Genomic DNA, 14,228 nt, shown 5'->3' on the forward strand with positions numbered 1-14,228 from the left:
TGTTTTAATTTATATTATTCGTAGTATTTTATTCGAAAATATCGATAATTTCTATTAGGCCTCTATTATCTTACATCATGGTGCATTAGATATCGAACTCTTTCTCGTTTCCGACTCTCAGCGGGACACTGAAATAGAGATAATTATATTTAGAAATCAATAATAACAATCGTTTTTTAACCAATTTGATTGACAAAATAAAAAAGTAAGCTTTGTAACGCCACTACTGCTACCGCTACTGCCACTTTTTCATATTAAATGTCCTAGACAAATACTACAAAGTCTAAAGTCTAGTATTATTTTATTATCACGCGCGATTCACGCGAATAAAGGCACAGGTGACGGCTATTTGCATCATTGGACTCGTAAAATCATCTAGAATTCGCATAAATTACCACAAAAATACCTAAATAACGGCTTATTAGTTCTTAATTTTATGTTTTTATTATACATTCATTCATATTGAAACGAAACCAGATAAACATCACGTGTATTTTATTTTTATTCGCGTGTAATTTTTAATGCAGTTTTTACGATTTAAGTATTTTTGATAGAAGTCACGTTTTGCGATTGAATTCGCTATTTCATGGATGTATATCGTCCAAATTGATATTATAATGTGTCATTACAACTGTTGTATTAATTTCGCCGTCACATGAACTATGTCGTTGGTAATAATCTTGCAATATTACTGAATAATAAGCCGCTATGGGAATATGCTTATAGAAATGGAGGAAACTCGACAACGCTGCCTGACTTGGATATGGTATCAAAGACCTTGTGATTGGCAGCTGTATATTTTACTAGATCCCAAAAGCTCGCAGTGCAATTACTTACTTATACATATAATAAAATTGAATGAAAATACACGATTGCATAATATCGGCAAAGGGCCTTAAACAGATTTTGAAAGGAGAAAGCTATTTTGTAATATTTGTTTATCTAATTATTTGCCTCTTTACTATTATAAGTATAATCAAGTGCGTTAATTATGACCTAACACTTGATATTGCGATATCGCATTTTCGTATTTGCTTTTCTCAATGGTCGTTGATCCAATTAATTGCATAACCAAATATTTGCGTGTGCTCGCTCAATGCTAGCTTTTACAGAGTGTGAAAAAGTAGGTGATGTGATCCCTATGTAAAAATCATACTTAGATATTTGTTATCATACTAATATTATAAATGCGAAAGTTTGTGAGAATATATATATGTATGTATGTACGTATGTTCGTTACTCTTTCACACAAATACTACTGAATCGATTACAATGAAATTTAGAATATAGGTAGCTAAAGACCCAGAATAACATATAGACTACTTTTTATTCTGGAGTTCCCGAGGGATCGGGATTTACACGGGAAGGGTTTCCACGCGGACGAAGTCACGGGAGGCCTCTGATTAATAAAAATAGACTCATTATTGTAACATAACATTATTGTCGTTGTCACGATATTTCTGAAAACCGTTATAACAAGTGATATTTTTTTGTTCAGATAATTATAGCTTTGATAAGTCACTGTTGCGTTGCCTCGGTTTCGAACTCTCGTACAATTGCGTAGAACTATCTTATAGAATACTAGCTGACCCGCGCAACTTCGCTTGCGTCACCTAAGAGAGTGGGTCAAAATTTTCCCCATTTTTGTAACATTTTTCGTTGCTACTCCGCTCCTAATGACCGTAGCGCGATGTTATATAGCCTATAGCCTACCTCGATAAATGGGCTATCTAACACTGAAAGAATTTTTCAAATCAGACCAGTAGTTCCTGAGATTAGCGCGTTCAAACAAACAAACAAACAAACTCTTCAGCTTTATTATATTAGTATAGATTAGACATTGAGTGGTCTCCTTTCTTATGTGTGGTCCACAAATAATTGTTTCGATTTGTCTTTCTGTTAGAAAAACTTAGAAATTCGTCATATCTGAGCTATAATTAATTTGTTGCGGAACTAATCGTTAATTCAAAGGCAATGTTAATGTATTAAAAAAAAATTTAAAGATCGTTCACGTCATATTCTTTTAAACTACGATTTAAGTATTAGTTATGTTGACATTTATTAATATTGTGGCGAGATGTTTATTAATTACGATTTTATAGCTAAGCTTCTTTACTTTAGGATCCAGTTAGTAAATATTATTCTACATTTAAAATAATAATATTATTTGCGGTCGTCAATTTTATAAATATTTAGTAGACTTCGTGAATATTTTGAATAGGACTAACGCAACTACCGTAGGTGCAAAAATGTTATCATTTTCATAGAAAAGCAAAAGGTTTGTATATTTCACGCAAGAGCATGTTACCTATTAAAAGTTATTGGCTACAATCACATTACGGACAGGTTGTTTAAACAATAAAACTAAATTATCCGATGTATGTAATATGGCATCAAATTTATTCACACATCATTCCATCTAATTACCAGATTGATATCTCGACAACATTTGCTCGAATGAATGAATAAATAGATGCAAAAAATACATTCAATTTTGATGACAGTACTCATCAAAGATGAGATAGCAAATATTTCGTAAATAGGTAACCTAGTTTCAAACTATTGCAATTATGCTGTCAAAATACAATTACTTTTGTTTTGTTTACAAGGACAGTTTGTTTAGCTTTCTTCGTAACTTTGAATCTACTTTAACTATCATTTATTCACGCCTTCCAAAATAGTTATACCAACTTACCTAATGTACGTCAGGCTGGCCCGGCCCCATGGAATTTAATAATGAGATTGTTATCAATCCAATGTACCCGGGTATACTAATATATGTAACACCTTCATTTTCAATGTAACTCTTTTTAAAAGAAATTACGTGCACTTCTTAGTGGCCGGGCCAGCCTGACGTTTTCAGCCCGGCCACCTTGTTTCACACTAATCTACAAAAAATACTGGCAATATTGTGCTACAGATGAAATGTACCCTATAATTTATGCATATGTAACACAAAATCGAATCCTAAAATGCAATAGCATACGAAATATTAGCGGTTGCAGGTGGCCGGGCTGAAATTATTTCGTTAATATAAAACAGTAAAACTGCAACACCTACCAAAAACTAATACCAGTACATAATGAGATATAGAGATATAGAATACATGTAACGCTTTCATTTTAAATTATAATACATATTTAGAAAGAATAATCACTTGAAATTATATTTCAGCCCGGCCACCTAAAAGCGGTAATATTCCCTAAAATCTTATGCCAATTTGTACAGTAAAACCTGATACAGCTATGAAATGAAAGTTACATTCGTTTCGTTTTAGTCGTATACCTTTAACCCTTCTGTTTGACTAGATGATCAAAATCTGAGAAACTTGCCGAAGAGTGACTATCATTTATTAACTAATTTCAGGACATTTGGTTTGTTGAGTGAAACAAAATTGGTAATTGTCATATTTTTTTAATAATCATTTTTGAAATTAGTTAGACAACATTTGTACTTATATTAATTAGGTACTATAACAATTGTTAATTATAAATAATGTAAAAAAAGGTTACACATTGATAATAACACAGTATCAAAAAAATATAGTAATATCAATATTACCTTAACATCGAACATTCATTCATTCAGAATATTAGAAGATAATTTTTGGTTAAATACTTATTATACCTTGGTAAAAAATCACAGATTTTCATAATGATTTTTACATCAACTTTGAATTTAAAGTTTTGAAAACTTTCAATTAAAATTATGCTAATATAATTATTACAACAATTCTTAAATAAAGAGAGAACCATAGTTCTTTCAGTGCCAGCTAATGGAAATATAGCTATGTAGTATCTATAATTTAACATAATATTAAAATCACAGCTAAAAATCACAATGTTAACTTGTATAATTAAACGTATGCTAATATAATAATCATTGCTAGCCTATATCTGGCATTTGTACTATAAGTATTTTGACTAATTCAAATTTGAATTATGAAAATCTGTGATTTTTTACCAAGGTATAATAAGTATTTAACCAAAAATTATCTTCTAATATTCTGAATGAATGAATGTTCGATGTTAAGGTAATATTGATATTACTATAATTTTTTGATAACTGTGTTATTATCAATGTGTAACCTTTTTTTACATTATTTATAATTAACAATTGTTATAGTACCTAATTAATATAAGTACAAATGTTGTCTAACTAATTTCAAAAATGATTATTAAAAAAATATGACAATTACCAATTTTGTTTCACTCAACAAACCAAATGTCCTGAAATTAGTTAATAATTAATGATAGTCACTCTTCGGCAAGTTTCTCAGATTTTGATCATCTAGTCAAACAGAAGGGTTAAAGGTATACGACTAAAACGAAACGAATGTAACTTTCATTTCATAGCTGTATCAGGTTTTACTGTACAAATTGGCATAAGATTTTAGGGAATATTACCGCTTTTAGGTGGCCGGGCTGAAATATAATTTCAAGTGATTATTCTTTCTAAATATGTATTATAATTTAAAATGAAAGCGTTACATGTATTCTATATCTCTATATCTCATTATGTACTGGTATTAGTTTTTGGTAGGTGTTGCAGTTTTACTGTTTTATATTAACGAAATAATTTCAGCCCGGCCACCTGCAACCGCTAATATTTCGTATGCTATTGCATTTTAGGATTCGATTTTGTGTTACATATGCATAAATTATAGGGTACATTTCATCTGTAGCACAATATCGCCAGTATTTTTTGTAGATTAGTGGGAAACAAGGTGGCCGGGCTGAAAACGTCAGGCTGGCCCGGCCACTAAGAAGTGCACGTAATTTCTTTTAAAAAGAGTTACATTGAAAATGAAGGTGTTACATATATTAGTATACCCGGGTACATTGGATTGATAACAATCTCATTATTAAATTCCATGGGGCCGGGCCAGCCTGACGTACATCTTACCTATATTATTAATTTAAAGGTATCTACTGTGGACCTTTTAATGTAAAAATAAATTGTATAATTTATTAGATTCCCACTGCTAGCTAAAGATATCCTAATAATAATATGCTGGCGGAATGAGAGAGGACAGACTTTTAATCCCCGGAACAACTGTTTCGAAGAACTAACAGTACGTAAGATTTTGTCACGATAATTTCTATCGCCCTTTGATCAAGTTACAATAATATGCTCACTACTAAGTCATTCAAGCGTCTGAAGTATTAAAATGATACCGTATGTAAACATTAAATAAAACACATCTTATCACCTCGTATCGACACATGAACTTTAAGCATAGAATTATACCTAGATACCTATCATGTACAATTTATATGTAAATATCTTGTTATATAAATGCGCATTAAAGTTAACATGATTAATCATCGAGAACGCCAACTAGGTCCGAATGCATCTTGATAATTATAAACTAAGCTAGGTGTGAGAAGCTCAGTTATATCGTATTACTTAGAAACATAATGCAAAAACAAAAGTATGTTTGTTTGTTATGCTCTCATGACTGAAACATTGAACTGATGTTGATGAAATATTGGATAAAGATAGTTGAAGATCCAGGATCAGTATTAAGTAGCCGACTTCGATTAGGAAAGTTAAATAGAGCACTGGACTCGACGATTTGAAAAAGCACCGTTTTCCGATGGTATGAGTATTTTAAGGAACCAGTTCAACAATCAATATCTACCATTAATTGCTTTAACCAATTCTTACAATTTTTGGAATACATAGATAATAATATTAGCCTAATGTAAGTGATTTAATATTTATTCGTACCTACTTTTGGTTCGCACAATAGATTGCTGATAGCACAAGTTTGAACACCTCTGCTCTAATAGACAGTTTCGCAAAATTTCCAAAGTGCAAAGTTGAATCGCGTGGCAGACCCAAAAGCGATGTTTGTCATTGTGAATAGACTTTTTGATATTCATGGAAGTTTGTAATTCTTCTAACAGTTAGGAAATTGGTGAATATAGTGTACTTTATCTGTAAGTCCTGGGGCCACCACTTAGAAACAAGCATCAGTTGGCTTATCAGAATCAGAATTTTACGGCTGTTTTCATACATTAAAGAACCGTTTCTTTCAAATCATCTTTCGATCAGGTTATTCCACACGTATCACCGTGAAACCGAACCTAATAAGTAGGTATACTAATTTTAAACACGCAATGATTGGCGAGAAAACCAACAAAAACATAAATCCTTACATTTTTGTTATAGCATAGTTGTCGTAGAAATAGGCACCGCCCAAATACACTTTTAATTATTGCCATGAAGAGATGAATTTATTTATATCAATGATGAGACAATTTAATTATAGTGCTTTTTAGACATCTCATTTTTCATATAAAAATAATGAATATCAAAAGGTTAAAAGTAACAAATGTCGCTATACATTAATTAACATAAATGAAAGGGCAGAAACCCTATTAGGAAATGGTTAACAATGCAATATTTGGTCCATCCAATGTCCAAACGCGAGCAATTCCGCAATCCTTCCACTTACAGATTCAACAGAATTTGGTAAGCGTTGATTGCATATTCGGATGCTTTCAATATTTAGCTCCAACATGCTAATTATTTTATTGACTATGTTTGTCAAATATTTAGACAAGTACGTGAAATCTCTAGCCTGTCTAATAATAACCTGTTTATTGATTTTGACAGTTAATACGCGTAATATTATAATTTATTGACTATAGAATATTATTTAATACTAACACGTGTATCTTAGTATGTCAAGGGTTATTATATAACAACTTGTACGGTTAAGGACTTTTTTTGTTGTGCCGGCGTCATCTCGCGATTGAATGATCTTGACTTTAGATGTATAATTATTTTTTTGTTATGTGTGAGAAAATATGTGTATTAGGGAATGCAATCCCGACTCGAGATCGTCAACTCGAGATCCCTCGCGATCAGAAATATCAATCCCGCGGGATCCCGAGATTTTCGGGATCCCGTCTAGTTAGTAAAAATAATACAATTCGAACGGCTTGTTTAATGTAATATTTGTGTGATAGTGTGGTGAATGCAATAAATTATTATTTGAAAGAAAATAAAAGCCTTTATTTTTCAATATTACTAACAACGTAAAATAATTAACAGGTGTAATAACATGAACATAATCAAAAAGGTAGGTGTAGCTCCAGGAGATCAAAATAAAAAGTAATCACATGGCATTTTGAAAGTAGCCTCTTAAAATACAAAGTGTATCAATAGTACGAGCTTCTAATCGGCATTAAATCTATTGCAATGTAGCCAGCTACTGAAAATGCCCTCTCCGACAATCCCGAACGGGATCTCGTCATATTATGCTTCGGGATTGATCCCGAAAAAATACACGGGATCTCGCGAGATCGGGATCCCGCGAGATCGGGATTGCATTCACTAATGTGTATACATATATGTGACCTGCCCATTCGGAAATTTTATTTACTTCTATTCCGTTAACAGTTTCTACTAAGTTAAGTTAGGTGTATTGCTTCCATTCGTACTTTAGATCCTTTACACACACATTACTCATAAGTTGATTCGAGTAGTTACAATTCTTCTCTTCCATGAGAAAGTTGGACTTCTTAAAAGCATAAAATATTTCAGTTCTTAGAACCTTAAACCAATGAATCCTCATCCCGAGCTGACTTACAGGCAATCAATATGTAGTTCCTTCCTGATTCTTGACCAAACATTAAGACGAAGACCGAGCCATTGCCTCTCAAAACAGTTCTGAATATTAGAACTTTGGAAGGTAACGTGTTAATCCAAAACAACAATTAAATATCCAACAAGTTTTTATTGACTATACAAAAGTTGCACATTTAGTTAGTTTGTACTAGCTGATCAGGTCTGAGTGGTCATTTAACCGAATTGGGGCTTGACTGCGGACTTGCCGTCGACTGGTGGGGGGTGGGCAGCGATGTAGGCAAGACTGCGAGCGATAGCCTCGGGGATGGGGTGAGCGACGGGGAGGTGAGCACCCTGGAGAACAAAAAAATACACGATTGTTAAAAAAATACGCGTGATGAATATCTGTGCTAAATATATTTCGACAAATGTCTGATAATCCCGCAACTGGATTGCTTAGTCATGCACTAGTAAAACTGCATCCATTTTTCTTGGCAATTATTTCAAAAATCAAACAGTATAATTACCACTCAAGAATATTTTCTATGCTGTCCAATAAAAGGTTTCCTCTGATATCAAGTACCTTAATAACATCTAAGAAGCTCCTTTACTAGCTAATTACAAACATATCTATTAATAGCATCAATGATACGCTATAAATAGAAATATCAATTAGTACCAGCAATCACGAGTACAACACTGAAAGTTCTTGTAATTGGGGAATATTGGCTACCAATTGAATTCATAAGGGAATTCTACTAATTGGTGCAGTTATCAATCAAAGTGAAGTTTGTCTCTGTTAGGAAATTGACTGGAACGTAAATCATTAGCTCCTTACATATTTCCAGCTACAAATTTTATGGAGAGTGGAGTGATATTTGAAAGCAAGATGCACATTACAATCAAATCAGTAAATTCACTCTCTGTATCATTGACTATTATAAGTGTCAGCATTTGACTTAAATGAGTAAATGATTTGATTTTGATTTTTAATTTTGAATGAAATGGTGACATTAATCAAATTAATACCTTAGAAACCAATATATATACAGGTAAAAGTAGTATTATTTTCTTTTCGAATGCCATCTTTTCCATTTACTACGTTGTAGTGATAAGATCAAAGGTACTTTTACTTACCACGGGTTGGTAACCGTTCTCGTCAGCGGTGTAGGAGAGCTCTACGGGAACACCCTCGGGAGAGGTGTATTTGTAGTTACCAGAAACCTCCAGAGTGGGGTAGTCCTGAAATTAAATAACACATGTATTTAGTACTAAAAAAATATGCAATATTAAACGTCTATTTTTCAATATTTCTGAGAGATTTCCTTAATATTTTTTCCCGTAAGAACTCTTCTCTCTCTTCTCCTAATAATAACAAATACAACACAAAAAGAATTAGATTTTTGAGGCTTTCTCTCAAAGAACAACAGAAAAAAGCATTGGGTGTGTGCAATTAGATGATGCGATTTAATGTCGCAAAAATGGCAATAGCGATCTGTCGTTTCAACATTTAGGGCTTATTTGTACACGTTACTTTCAGACAAATAAAATACATACGACTTGAGAACATCCTCTTTTACATAATCTTACGTAATAAATAATATTATTATTTCTAATATTCTGTCATCTCTAACACGCGTCGATAACGTGACACAAACAGGTTGGATTTATTTGACAGCGACAAGGTTGATCTTGTTTAATGATCAATATAATTTGAATACATTTTTGGTATTCCTTTTTGTCTATGCATTAGTTTAACATAAGGCTTGCTACATACGTATTCGGGTCGGCATGTTCGACTCAGCAGCATATTATCGAACAGCAATACCAACCCGAATCAATTACTGCACTTGTTCGGCTTGTGCCGATTGAGTAGTTCTTTCGGTCCGATCATCACAATCCGGTTTGGACGTCAAGCGGCATTTTTCCCTGAACATTCATCTATATTTATTCGATTTTACCGCCCGGCTGGGCCGATTAATGCCGAACGGCATATGTGTGTAGCAAACCTAATATATTTAAAGACCTTGACACGTTGATTATTAAATCGTCATTTTGTCTAGACGGTGGCAGTCTTCAATCTTAGTACAAATATATATCCCTTCACTGAACAAGGCTGAGACAATGAACTTCATACTCTCATAAATATGAATTATTGTTCATCATCTTTATTTCTGACATTAACATAAGATTTGATGATAGAATTATCTGTAAATTTAATTTTAAAAGCCTCGACCTTCTTGTCTCTTGCTTATCGCTAAAACTTATACAGTGCGTATCACATAAAATATAAAAGATAAGATAGAATACAAAAAAATAAGAAGAAAATATAAAAGATAAGAAGACTAGATAATTTACCGAGCATATTTATCTACTATTGATTTTTCGTTATCGTTAAGCATTGTATTTTGAAATGTCCAAATTATAATTTGTAGTAAGTTTTGGCACGCTAATAATATGGCTTTACGATTATATGGATAGAACTTCAAATTCTAGAAAAGCAGAAAACTAGAAATTTAAATAAATGTTATAAAAAAAATAGTTTTATAAAAATATCTGTGACATTTAGCTAAAAATCATGCAATCATTAATGAAATAGTAAAAGAATAAAGGCTTTTTTTAAATTATATTGGGTTATTTTTAAAAAAATATATCTATTTCTGCTTAATTTCTTTGTTTTTTTTTAAATATATACAATTCCTATTGAGTTACCTTTTTAAATAAAAAGTAAAAGTAAAGAAATCACCGAACATTCTTTTACCGTACACTCGCTTTAGTAAAACATTAACTCAAGAACAAGTTTATTAACCGTGGGAATCAATTCAAGTATGTGTGAAGAGTACTCTAAATACTTTAAACCAGTCTTGTGTAGACATGTCTCATTATTACATAATCGTTAATAGTACGAGTTGTTGTAACAGGTCCTTTTGTTTCCGTTTTATCTATACTAATATTATAACCTATACTAATATTATAAAGCTGAAGAGTTTGTTTGTTTGATTGTTTGTTTGTTTGTTTGAACGCGCTAATCTCGGGAACTACTGGTCCGATTTGAAAAATTCTTTCAGTGTTAGATAGCCCATTTGTCGAAAAAGGTTATAGGCTATATATCATCACGCTACGACCAGTAGGAGCAGAGTACCAGTAAAAAATGTTACACAAACGGGGAAAATCCCCATTCTCTCTTATGTGACGCAAGCGAAGTTGCGCGGGTCAGCTAGTTAATTATACAAGCTTATAAGGGAAGTTAGTGAACGAAATTGACACAAAGTTTTATTCTAAAACTGTTTAGTCTTAATTCATGAATGCATTGAAGTGCAATTTTTTTTTGGTCGACAAGCAAATGTCTTACAAATTCAATTATTTCAAATGCATGGTAATTGTCTAATACTACCAGTTTTACTTTTTATGCCGTTATTAAATGAAACATTAATCTGTATTATCGTTTAGGTACTGAAGCACGATTTTCTACAGCCGGTACTATTGAGAGTTTGACATTTGTAATGTACTGCAAAAATAGTTCTTACTTCACTCGTTAATCAGTTTAACATTCAAAATTTCTCGATAGCTAGCTGGCTATCTATACTCGCTACTTCTGGTAGAGAATCGTAGCGTTGTTCTGTCAAATTCGTTAATAAAACCTTTATTTTTGACGAAAACTTATTTGCTGGCCGAATCTGTAAAATGATATTTTAACTTTTATTAAAAGTACTCACAGAGTTAGCGTTCTTCACTTGTCCGTTGGATTGAGCGTAGATGCCGTTGGCGGTCTCATACGCGTACTGGAAAGCACCCTCGGGGGTGATGTCATAGTTGGACTTGACGATGGCAGCGTGGAAGTCATCATGGTTCAGATGTTTAACATCGGCGGCGGCGCAAGCCAGAGCAACGGCGAAGACAGCGAAGAATTTCTGCAAGGAGATGATGATTTCTTTAACTTTTACTGTCAATTTTACACATTATAAATGTTCTGTCGGGAATTTTAATTGAAACTGTATTATGTCTCTTAAATTGATGACTATGCTTACACGTTCATAATGTTTTGCTTAAAACAAAATCTTTAATAATCACAAATATTGGATCATCCTTTCTAGATAATTGGTATTAAAGCTTCTCAGCTAGAAAAATAAAAAATCCATCTCGAAAAGGATATAAATAAAACTGAATCTATTAAGAAATATCAACTTTTTTACAAAACAAAATGTCTCACTTGCTAATTAATTACTATTTATTGCTTAAAAATAAATCCTTACCATTTTGCTAGTGGGATGTCAACTTTTGTTTCGATCTGACTGAAATATTTTATCAACGTCTTTATATACTAAACGTCCAGAATAAAGATGAGGTGGTTTTGTGTGTTTTAGAACCTCGATTTGTCAAAGATTAAAAATGTGAACTAGATTATGCACAGATGCAACTTTTGATGCATATATTATTTCGTCGAGGTTATATGCTTCTTGAATACAAACAAACATCTTTGATCTTCATCCGGTAATCTGTAGACAATTACAGAATTAAAATTACAATTTTACTGTATTTATCTATTGTTCTAATGGACATCGTTTTAGTGATATACCTCCATCATCATACTTTTGTCGTTTCAAAATGAATTGTTATATCTAAATCATCATCGTACACCTAATATCAAGTTTTTCCTAATATTGTATTAATAAAATTAATTAGCTGTCTGCTTAATCTCGTGTATTAGGAAGTTTTGAGTTCATTAATTCGATTTATCCGCCATAATAATAAGCGAAGGCCTTACCTTTGACCTGTAACCTCTAAGTTTTTTACGTATGAGAGTAGTTTTTATTTTCAAAGTGCACATCAGTGCAAGACTACTGTTTAATATTGTAGCTAATATCATTGAAAATGTACATTATTTTTTTGGAGCGAGTGAGCAGTAATTGATTTTATTAAATTTTAGTAGGATAGACCATCAGCGCCTTTACCGTAGACTTACAGAAACTTGTAAGTAATACTAAATTCAAATTTAAACGGTTGGTAAAAAAAAACGTTTTTTAGCCATAAATTGACAACCGTTAATTACCGAATTGTGCTAGAATGTAAAAATATTTTTCATATAATTGTTCGTATCATTAAAAAGCCCAGTCCTTTTGAGACTAAACGTTTTTCTAGTAGTACAACCAGTCTTCCTAATTTCCTTAAATTGGATATCAATCTATGCTTGCGTCAAACATGGTTTTCCTAAAATAAAATATGCAAATTAAATAGGCATAAAGTCCTTGCCTAAATGCTTACAATTTTGTCTACAAAGTCTCCTTCATTATCGATGTATATGGAATTATTTACTGCATAATTTGAAAAGGTTTTATCTGTTATTTATGCTAACTTTATATCATCATGTCAATGTGTATTATATTTTAAAACATAAGGCGTATAAAGCCATCAAACATTCGACTGAAAAACTTTACTTTTTATTTTGCAGCAAACCCAGACTATCTTTTGTCGAATAACAACAGGAAAAGACCTAAGAAATCTTGTTTCCTTAGAACAGGTGTAAGATAATATTTTCATATATTTTCCTTCCCCATTTTATATACTGGTATCGATAGCTTTTTATTAGTTTTTTACTTAGCCAGATTTTCCTCAAACTTTACTAATGATTATTATTTTGACCTTGCCTAAGACAATTAACGTATTAAAACATCACGTGATATTGCTTGCTTATTGAAAAAACACCCAATTATTGGTTTCAAACTATCGTGAATATGTAGTTCCGTGTTCCGTGATAGGTAGAAAGTAATTAGTAAGAATATCGCGTCTACGCTCATCTGCACTTGCCTAATCTTTGTGGTCGCCAAAAACTGATATTATTATACAATGTGATATTTACTCTAATATATGCTATACGAGTAGGTGAACGTTAAGCTGAGGTCTGATTAAGATTCAAGGTCAAAAGCTTCTTCTACTAAATATGCGTTTTTTGTCATCTGTCGTCGGGTGCAAAAATTCGCAAGCCCATAAATAAAGTATCACATTACACTTGACTTGTTATTGGCATATAATATTAATTTTATGTTTTGGCTGCTTATTATTAATTTGCAAATAGATATAAAACACTTTGAATGCACAATAATAATGCATAAATTTTCATTCTGTTTTCTATAATGTTTGTACAAAGGACAAAAAAAAAACAAGAATATTCTCTAACTAAACATAAATATAATTCCTTCTTTTAAAATACTAAGTCTTACTTGGATATCATGAATGAAACCAAACATAAAAGTATAAAAAGTTAAAACGAGATTAAAACTTCATCTCAGATCAATCGGACAGACGCTTCCGTTTAAATTACAATTTTATTTGTCTTTAGAAATTGAATTTAATCTTACGCGCTATATTTTCTTAGTGATTGTTCTTTTGCATTAGGATATGGAAGAGCTTTGATATTGACAAATGTTGAACCTAATTTCTATGTAGGGACGTCGACTTTCTTGCCGTTTCTTCTCACGAGCAACCAGCTTTTCCGAAACAGTAGAGAAATATATAATATATAACTATTTCAAATGCTTGTATATGGAATTTAAGTAATCGGGTATATTTTTTTAGCTTCTTATCCGATCGGTAGGGCTATGACGTACCTCAGTGGACAACTATTTGAAAGCCACTGTGCTTTACATTTA

The 14,228-nt window shown here is 32.1% G+C and overlaps 1 protein-coding gene across 1 annotated transcript; it reads right to left on the minus strand.

Moving 5' to 3' along the window:
- Window positions 1–7,730: 7,730 nt before the first annotated feature.
- LOC142977602 (larval cuticle protein LCP-17-like) lies at window positions 7,731–11,970 on the minus strand. The gene is made up of 4 exons (XM_076121586.1): window positions 11,835–11,970; window positions 11,298–11,492; window positions 8,719–8,823; window positions 7,731–7,935 (listed from the first exon to the last, which is right to left on the minus strand). The coding sequence occupies exons 1-4, from the start codon at window positions 11,835–11,837 to the stop codon at window positions 7,816–7,818; spliced, it is 423 nt and encodes a 140-aa protein (XP_075977701.1). The 5' UTR covers window positions 11,838–11,970; the 3' UTR covers window positions 7,731–7,815.
- Between the last annotated feature and the right edge of the window lie 2,258 nt (window positions 11,971–14,228).

Source organism: Anticarsia gemmatalis, chromosome 13 (assembly GCF_050436995.1).
Source record: "Anticarsia gemmatalis isolate Benzon Research Colony breed Stoneville strain chromosome 13, ilAntGemm2 primary, whole genome shotgun sequence".
Classification (NCBI taxonomy): domain Eukaryota; kingdom Metazoa; phylum Arthropoda; class Insecta; order Lepidoptera; family Erebidae; genus Anticarsia; species Anticarsia gemmatalis.